Raw genomic sequence first — 10,243 nt, 5'->3', positions numbered from 1 at the left:
CGAGCTCCATCCTCCAGGCACACCCGCAGACATACACACCCATACCTCGCCTAAACATATGAGTGGGACACAGACTAACACAGCACAGAGAAACACATATGTACACACACAGAGAAGGGGAAACGACACCAAAAATACATAATAATAATAATAATAATACACAGGTCCATGACTGCCCAGGGATCCTGGGTCGCCCAGTCCCAGGACCCTGACAGTAATAGTCGTTATTTTCCTTTGTTGGGAATAAAAAGAAAGTGCTGATTAGTAGTAGTACAGAAATGCTGTTGACTGGAGTACAAAATATTTCATGACCAAAGGGAACCTTGGACTTACTGCATAGTGGCTCAAGCTTTTACTTTATGTTAAAAGAAAAGCTGATACAATGAGCATGTTTGAGGGAGATCTGCAATGACTTACATATGTATACACAATGTGGACCTGAACTGGTCCAATCAGTCTGCGTTTACAAACTTCTCCTCCATCAGTTTCTCCTGCTGTCTGTCTGTCTTATATTCATATGCAGACATATTAATCCTAATGTCTGTTAAATATAACTATGTCATGATATAGTTAGGTAATTAACTAACAAATTACAGACTGTATTTGCGCATATGTGCACATGTAGACATACTGTATGTGATATCACTAAGAAGTGGGGGCCCGATATTTGCATACACAAAGAAACCCTAGAAATGCACAATAAAAACTGACTTTTCATTAAAGTGAAAACCAGCAAGACTATAAACATGGGGTCAATAACTGGCTAAATCCTTGGAGAACAGTCTCAAGAATCTCCCAGATTTGTTTGATATATTATATTTTTCTTAAATAGCTATGCAAAAACATAACACATCCTTATATGTGTATTCTGTGGAAGCAGTATGAAGGTAATTACATATGCTGAACCCCAGAATATCACCTAATCCAACACCTCATAGTGTGTGGAGTTAATGAAGTGATGAAAAAAATCAGTTGGTGTGTTTTGCTGCCACATTTTGTACTGTATGTGTCAGCGCGATAAGGAGAAAGGTGTTAAAGTCTAATGTTGGGTGTTCCTCAAACAAATACTGACAGCATAAACTGTGTGGAAGCTATAAACTCCCCATTCTCTTTCTAAGTTGACTGATTTTAAGTGATATTTAAATTTAAGAGCCTCACAGAGAAAATAAACTGAGCTTGGTCCTTAGATACCACTTGCAACTCGTCGTTCCAACAACTTGTTTGAAAACATGACATTTGTGACATTTATTCATTTTTGCCATTATAGGTATTCATCATGTCAAGACATCCATGTATTCTGCATGTGTACTGTATGACCTTCAGGGTTGGATTTAATTAATCGCTTGTGTACAAAAACATATACTGAAATTTCACTTAATATTTTTTTTCCCTGTGTTTTATTCCAGGAGAGGAGAATGGACGGTGTTTTACCATTGAGTATGTGATGCCCACTAATGTGCAGATGACATCTGAGTCCACTGTTAGTGTACTCAGTAAGTAACTGTTCACATGTCATGATTATTTCTGACCATTTTTCAGTCTATTTTCTAAACTGAAAAGATGCCATTTAGTTTGAAATGCTTCACCATAATAGCATCTAGGGCCACAGCGGTTTTAGTCATAGAAAAATGTACCGTACCAAAGCTACTGCACAGAAATGCAGAACCAAGATGATAAAAACATCAATGTTTTATATAGAAGTGTGTGAAAGAACTGTGTTAACTGAAGCCACATACATTTGTCAGAAGTCTTCTTTTTTTTTTCACAAGACAATGATAAGATTATTCTTAACAAACACTCAATTCATATGTAAATCCTGTTTTGATATTGTAAGTCTAACAGGATAACAGAAAATAACTAAGTTTTACCTGAGTACAACTCACATGAATTAAGTCCACACCTCTTTGCTGTCCTGCCATCTCATACAGTATGTGGGGTTTTTTTTTTAGGATGGAGTGATATTGCAATTTGTGGAATAATCCCCAAGGCAAATGCATGCAAGACAAATACTGAGTGTTAATGAAAAATTCAGTGATGCTATTTAAATAACTCCCTACATGGTGAAAATGCATGGGCATACATATACGCATTAGCATTTGGCACTTTAAGTTTAAAGCTGTGGAGTCTCACCAAGTCAAGCAAGCAAATTGTAGGAAAATAACATTGCCAAGCTATATAAAAGTCAGTTTTTCCAGAGCCTGCAATTATATAGTTACACTGAGTAGGTGCAGTAACTCAAAGATTAGCACACTCTTTTATGCTGTTATGTGGGGGTTGAAAAAAACTGACACAAATGCAGAAAAGTTGAAAAATAAAATGTAAGGGTTTGCATTTTCTGGAAGAAGCAAATAACTAAATGAGAGCCACAGGATGAGTTAAACAAAATTCCAGCAAAGTACAAACTAACAATAATAATACCTAAAGACATGAGGAGGCAAGCAGGAAGCTGTGAAGAGGGACAAATGGCCAAAAGACAAGGGAAACAACAGGAGAGCATACACTGACCAGCCATTTAATTAATTAGGACTAGAACTAGGTTGGACTTCCTCTTGTTTACTCAACTGGCTGAATTTTTTGTGCCATAAATTAATCGAGATGCTGTGAACAGTCCTCAAGGATTTGGGTCCAGATCTGGTGACAGTGGATGTTTAAAAAACAGTTTAGGATGACATTGAAAGTAAACCACTGTCCAATGTATCTGCTAGCCAAATGTTTATGTTTTCATTCAGAAAAGATTTTTGAATATTTCTTGTAGATTTCAACTGGCAAGATTGCCACTGAATCCAATGTTTTACCAGCTAATGAACATTAAAGCCAAATTCCATTAAGATTATGGCCTTAGACATCTGGTCCACTTAGCTAAAAGGCTATATTTTGGAGGTAATGAAGAACACAATGGGGGTTCGGGAAAAAGTACCAGAGACTCTAAGAGGTCTTTTGCCATTTTCTCACAGCGAGCAGGCCCTGCTCCGTCTTAACATAAAAGAATCAAAAGTTAGTCAAGGTAATTAAACACTAAATCCATGAAAGTGAGGCGTAAGATAGACCGACTGAATATTTCATGCTGCTACTACAGCAAATTTTAATAAGAAAAATAAATAAATACAGATATTGAAATTTTATATTAGCTAAGATAAGGACCCATAAAACACACTCAAACTCATCAGTTTATTTTCTTTTTGCTTCCCTTCTCTCCTTTTAGAGATGATTCGCTCTTCTACACCCTTTCCTCTGGTCAGCCTCTTCTTCATGTTCATTGGTTTTGTACTCAGTAATATCGGCCACATTCGACCACATCGCACCATCTTGGCCTTTGTTTCTGGAATCTTCTTCATCTTGTCAGGTACTTGATTTATACTTACTGTATCTGCACTAGATGGACGAAGTGGCGCCATGTGTGCATGCACGTGTGCTTGCTTGGTGGGAGGTTGGGGGACAAGGTTCAACTGTGCTACCATCTGTTGCACGTCATTCATCTTGTCACATTATAATCTGTAAAATGAATTACAGTATGCCAGTGTTGCAGCTACCAGACCCCTGCTGCACACAGCAGGAAAGTAAACAAAACTTTCCAATTTTTTCACAAATTTTGCAAACCCTGGTGTTTGATTTCATACATCTGTGGCAATGGACTGAAAAGACATGCATTCACAGATTAAGAGAGACTGTGGCCCAATATAATTGTGCATGTCCATCACTGTCATATGAAAGAATGATTGTTTTCATTAACTCTGTCTTTGGAAAATATTATGCAAAATTATGCAGCTATCAGTAATGTGTACCTTTGCTATATAAAATAAGTTTTAATCATTTCGTCTCTCTGCCTTCCACAGGTCTGTCTTTGGTTGTTGGTCTGGTGTTGTACATCTCCAATATTAATGATGAAATGTTGAACAGGACCAAAACTAATGAGGCTTACTTCAGCTACAAGTATGGATGGTCATTTGCGTTTGCTGCCATCTCCTTCTTGCTCACTGAGGTAACTTCAGAAAGTCAAATCGTATCTCACATTTTACAAGAATGTTTCAAAGCCACAGTAATATTTAACCATTTTCTGTCTAACTAATGGTTTTATGTACATAAACTTAGCACTGGTCTCAGTTTTGTTTGTATAGATTTAATCTCATTACTTGCCTTGTACTTTAGGCATTTAGCAAATCTTGTCCTTAAAGCAGCTGAAGATGTACTGTGCCTTAATCTGTTTATTCCCTCCCCAGACGGCAGGTGTGATGTCAGTGTACCTGTTCATGAAGCGTTACACAGCAGAGGAAATGTACAGGCCCCATCAGGGCTTCTACAGACCTCGTCTCAGCAACTGCTCAGATTACTCCGGTCAGTTCCTCCATCCAGACGCTTGGGCCGGACGTGGTCGCAGTCCCTCCTCCATCTCCTCCGAGGCCTCACTCCAGATGAACTCCTCTAACTACCCCGCCCTTCTCAAGTGTCCAGAGTATGAACAAATGTCCTCCTCACCCTGCTGAGGCAGATGAGGCACGGTTGTTTCACTGATGGGGTCTTTTTGAGCTGCCTGAATTTTGACATAAAATTATTGAATAATTTAATATTATCCAGCTCGATCTTTCCGCTTCAGCTGTTTGAACTATCTTTACCCTCTCTACCATTAATTTTTTTAAGCAGTTTTTGATTTTGTAGAGAGCAACAGTAAACTGAAAGTCGCAGGTTCACTTTGTTTCCAGGCTGTACAACAAGTGACAGAGGAAATAGTTTTACCTGGTTTTACTTTTATTAGCTTTTTCTCAAGTTTTTGCGTGAAAGCTGGCTGCCACCCTGCTAGCTTTAGACTCTAGGTAAGAACTGGATCAGTAGGCTCTGTATATGTAATTATTATAGAATCGGCAGGTTTTTCCTCAAATGCAAACATTTTACATCGACATAGTTTCACGTAGAAACAAGCAGCTAATCAGAGGAATCACATAGTGTAGCTGGATGTGCTTCAAACATCCCGGGTTCTTGTTCTGAGAAAATGTTTCCTCACTCTGATTCTCTTATCATGTGATAATTGAGCAAATAGCGTGCACTTGCCATTCATAAAGGCTAATAGGGTTCAGAAAATTGCTTCTCATTTATTCTATAAATGGTGCATGTGCAACAGCGGTGTTAGTGTACACAGGCATTACATGCTCACATGCTCAGCTGTTTCTGATTAAAGTAGCCTCAACTGCAAAGCGTTGCACATTTTGTTGCCATGTACTTCTTTGTATGCACATCACAGTTGTTTCAGACGTGTTCATGTGAAGGCTCTAAAATTCAGCTTTGAACATTTTCATGTTCAAGTGCAGGCTTAAGGTTATGAAACAGCTGTGAATCACAACTGCTCAGATAATTTTACTGATGTTCCATCTTATAAATAAACAGTTAAAAGATGTATTTGTTGGGTCCAATGCAGCTGGTATTTGACATTTTTATATGACTTTTAGTTGATTTTCTCCATGTCTGTACACCGAATAAGAACCGTTTGTTGTTGTGAAGCCATGAGAGTTTTGTAAACTTTTTAAGCACTATCAGGAATATGTCATTATTTTGTATTTACGCATAATATTACTCATTTTCAAGCTTGTTCGCATTGGTCCATCTAAGAAATGTAAATGTTGACATCAAAGGATGGGTTTGCATTATAGGTTGCTTGTTCACACATATGAGATACATTATTTAAAGGCCGAAATACGAACACGCTAATGGCTATAGAAACTGAGTGTTTTATTGTACATAGGAAACAAACTAATGCTTTATATGCACTCATATCTCGTCATGAATTATATACAGGACTGCGTCACACCGGCGAACTTAACTATCTGTATATAAACAACCCTTTTACTCAAAGAGGACCTATAATTAATTTGTGCACTTATTAGTTTTGAAACAAATAAAACAAGAAGGAAGCAAAAATATCAGAAAGGCAACAGTGTTTGAGTGTTGCTGCTAACTTAGAGTTATAAACTATTAGTTTATAAGAGAATGCCAAAGGGGAGAGGTTGAAGGTTGAAGTTCCTACTTGGATGTAGAACGAGTCAGTCAGGTTGTATTAAAATACCATTTTCAGATGGGTTTATTGTGAATGTAAGATGTGCAAAGGAGATGCTGCTAAGTGGGATGTTTCTGCATATAGTGAAATACCTCTCCTATAGAGACACTTCAACCAAGTTCTGTAAGCGTATTTTTTTTATTTCTCCCTCAAAAAGAAAGAATATTCTTATATGTTAACAAATGCACCGCAGTCCTGAGTGTGCCAAGGAAGACACTGTATCCAGGTTAAGCACCAGTGTATTGAATATACACATTTCATGCAGTATAGGTGTAAAAAAAACATATTACATAGCTGCATTTTGTCTTGTTGCGATAATTTTGTGTTAGTTTGACATATAAATAAAATTTTACTTATTGTCAGTATATGGTGTGAGCTCCACGTGATATTAATGCATGCAACATTTCATCACTGGATCACATTGTTCCACCTGCACAAGTACATAAAACTAACAAACACAAACTGTGCCAAGTTAAACTTTCACTCTTTGAAACTACAGTATACACACCCATTCTATTTTGTTTATTTTAAACACTGTACATATAAAATCATCTATGTGTATAGATTTTTTTTGTATAGACATCTATTCATGTCAAAACTGGTTGTTTTATTGTTGGGTAGACTTACTTGCAGTATATTTGACAGCTGCTTTGCCTCCTGCTTCACATTGACAGTGTGAGCTTTTTCATATTGTTAAGCTTACATTAATGCAAAGTATCCCAAATGGTGTCATGAAATGTTAATATGTGTATTTTTACATTCAGTCATATTCATGATGTTAGATGTGCAATTGACGGTGTGTTCTCTCAAATAAAATTATTATTTGATAAATACTCACTGCATGAATCTACCAAAGTCTGAGTTTATTGTGCATGCATATCCCTAAAGGGTCCTTCAAAATTCAAAAACTCTGAACCTGAAATCTCCAAAATCCATGAGTATTACAACTAAAAATGACAATAAATCTTAAAAACAGCAAGGCATCCTTAAATTCAATCATGAGTATCATATTCAAGAGGAAACTGTTATTTACATCTGTAATAGCTCGTATAATATTTATCTGTTCTGGGATCACATCAGAGTCTTGTTGCTAAGTATCAGTAGCAACAGACATAATGCTGATCAGGTTCAGGGGGCTGGATGTGGGTCACAAAGCGGCTTGCAGATGCTCAGCAGCTGTGGGCAGACTGAGAACTGCTGAGAAGACTGAGAACAGCTGCAGCGGGGCTGTGGAGCTTGACTTCATAGCTTGCCTAAACTAATACTCAGTTAACTGCACAAAATGAGTCAGGGAAGGAGACTGTGGCTCGATCAATAACACAAAACAACAAACTAATGCAAGGAGATTAACCCTTGTTACTCTCAGGCAGGTAAAGCCATTTGCTGTAGATGTTTATTGCCATTAAAGAAAATGATCTGCTGGTAAACTACAAAGTATAGTAAATGTGTAGTCAAGTACCACCTTCTGTTGGCACAGAGTGGAAATGCATAACAAATAGAAACTGTAGTTACACACCCGTTGGCCACTTTATTAGCCACACCTGTTCAGCCACTAATGCAAATATTTAATCAGCCAATTGCCTGGCAGCATCTCTTTAGGCATGTTCGAGATGACCTGCTGAAGTTCAAACCGAGCAACAGAATAGAGAAGAAAGGTGATTTCACTGATGCTGAATGTGGAATAATTGTTGGTGCCGGACGACAGTATTTCAGAGGCTGCTTTTCTGCTGGTAGTTTCCTGCACAACAATCTCTAAGGTTTACAGACAACGAGAAAATATTTAATGAGCTATCAGGGTGAAAATTCTTTGTTGATCCCAGAGGTCAGAGGAGAATGGTTTCAACCTGATAGGAAGGCAAGAGTAACCCAAATAATCATTTGTTGCAATAAACTTATTGATAAGAGCATCTCTGAAGGTACAAAAGTGAACTTTGAAGCGGCAGAAGGACACACTGGGTACCCCTCCTATCAGCAACAACCTCCATAATCAGCAGATCGCTTCCAATTAGAGCTTCTTTGTGATTTGGTGGAAAAGGACATTCTCATCATGGATGTGAACAGCTAAGAAATCTGCAGGAACTGTGTGATGCTGCCATGTCAACAAGAACTAAAACCTCTGAGTAATTTCTCCAGTAGCTTGTTGAATCTATGCTAGGAAGAATTAAGGAAGTTCTGAGGACCAAAGATGGATAAACAACTACATGTACCTAATAAACAGAAGAATATCAACCATCCGTCCATCCATCCATTCGCTTCCGCTTATCCTTTTCAGGGTCGCGGGGGGCGCTGGAGCCTATCCCAGCTGTCATAGGGCGAAAGGCGGGGTACACCCTGGACAGGTCGCCAGTCTGTCGCAGGGCTAACACATAGGGACAGACAACCATTCACTCGCACATTCACACCTAGTGGCAATTTGGATTATCCAATTAACCTATCCCCACAAGCTGCATGTCTTTGGACGGTGGGAGGAAGCCGGAGTACCCGGAGAGAACCCACGCAAACACGGGGAGAACATGCAGAATATCAACCACTGATGTCAAATTATTTTCCCACTATGTGGCATCTAAATAAATCTGTAAATCAACAGCTAGACTAAGAGAAAATACATTGCAATCACTAATGTCTTTTATGAACTATACGACCACAGTGAGTCACTCTCTCTGAACCAGGCCTCCCTGTGCAAGCTGGCACTCGTCCATCTAGGTGGATGAGATGGGGTTATCAGCAGGATGGAAACAGGCTAATCTGCACCGTGCACTGATGTGCCCACAAACTGAATGAACCGTTTTATATATTGACCTGATGAGATGGCACATTCCCAGACTGATTACCTCTATAACAATGAAACCATTTGTTGCAAATTTAATTACTGTAATAAGTAATTAACACACATTTCGGGACACACGCTCATTTGAACTCATCAAAGTTCCCTTTCTAGTTTCTGTATAATTAAAGAAGAACATTTCCAGATGAATCAAGTGAATATGTGTCTGCACTTCTTCAAAATTCTTCTGTCTTGGCTAGAAGGGGACCCAGTGCCTTTTGACAACACCTCCATCTAGTGTTACTTTTGTGAATGTACAACACTACCAGGTCATTTCTTTTCTTTCTCATTCACTTACATCCACATAATGTACACTGACCATGCAAAGAGCTTAAGATTAATAAAAAAATGCTACAAACAGAACAGCTTTTTGTTTCATTCCCAACAACACTGGAATCCGGTTTGTTCATTATGCAGTGACATTTATAAGTAACCCAAAACCTGTTTTCTCAATTTTTATCAGTGTGAAACTTTACAAAAAAAACCCCAAAAAAAACAAACAAACAAAAAACACAGAGGTGGGAAACAACACAGTTTTGTTTCAGGTAAGAAATGCATTTACAGCTTCACACTGAATCACCAATTCAAGGTGTAGATAGGATGAATAAAGTGATATATGCAAGCTGCATACGTGTCTCAAGGAACTGGAGCAAACCGAGACTGTTCATTATTGGTTCATGAAGAGGAAATAGCTAAAACACCAAAACTACCACAAGGGAAAAACCAAAACCAAAAAAACTTTATAATTCTCTTTAATCTAATGATAATGAGATTTTTTTAAAAGTTGAAGTTAAATAAGCTCTTATCTTGCTTAGTGTAGGAATAGTAATCTGGATCATTTAGATAGTCTAAGGTAGATTACTGAAATAGCATCATTACACCAGTATTGGGATTCCCTTAAAGAGCTATTAGTTTTGCATAACTTGCCATAACTTGGCATGGTGTGCACTGTGTCTTTGAAAACTTTGAGGAAACTAAGCAAGTTATGGAAAAATGAAAAAGCACATAAACAGGTCTCTGAAAGGCATGTCCTTAAAAAATAGGGGGGAATTGCAGCAAAGATCTGATGCAGAACCAAAGAGATGCATCTGACCTTTCAGTTGATCCCTGCTATTCCCTGAAGCCCCATCAGAAATGGTCTCAGTGGAAGGGTGGCTGTCAAGAAGGAAGGGAAACAATGAGAAAGGAAGAAAAGCCTCTGGCATCCCAAATCACACAAGAAATAGACATACAATTTCTAGAGTGATGACTCCAGATTAAAATTTCTGTGGTTCATCAATATCTACAGAGGTGGTCACCAGAGATGAACAATAGTGAGTGCATACAGTGAGGCTACATTTCAGCCAGGGGGTTTGGGGATCCAAAATTGATGAAGT

General features: G+C 38.2%; 1 protein-coding gene across 2 annotated transcripts in view; it reads left to right on the top strand.

Moving 5' to 3' along the window:
* The window catches only part of cacng5a (calcium channel, voltage-dependent, gamma subunit 5a), a 20,055-nt gene extending 13,179 nt beyond the window's left edge, over positions 1 to 6,876 (top strand). For both annotated transcript variants that reach the window (XM_005942744.2, XM_005942745.2), the window contains 4 exons: positions 1,407 to 1,493; positions 3,203 to 3,343; positions 3,834 to 3,979; positions 4,218 to 6,876. In XM_005942744.2, the coding sequence (XP_005942806.1) occupies positions 1,407 to 1,493; positions 3,203 to 3,343; positions 3,834 to 3,979; positions 4,218 to 4,481 (638 nt within the window). In that variant the 3' untranslated portion in view covers positions 4,482 to 6,876. The remainder of the gene's footprint in view (positions 1 to 1,406; positions 1,494 to 3,202; positions 3,344 to 3,833; positions 3,980 to 4,217) is intronic.
* The last annotated feature ends 3,367 nt before the right edge of the window (positions 6,877 to 10,243 follow it).

Source organism: Haplochromis burtoni, unplaced genomic scaffold, assembly GCF_018398535.1.
Source record: "Haplochromis burtoni strain Fernald_Lab_line unplaced genomic scaffold, NCSU_Asbu1 Contig_348, whole genome shotgun sequence".
In the NCBI taxonomy this organism is placed as follows: domain Eukaryota; kingdom Metazoa; phylum Chordata; class Actinopteri; order Cichliformes; family Cichlidae; genus Haplochromis; species Haplochromis burtoni.
The sequence above is the reverse complement of the archived record's forward strand: the minus strand, read 5'-3'. Positions and strand labels throughout refer to the sequence as shown.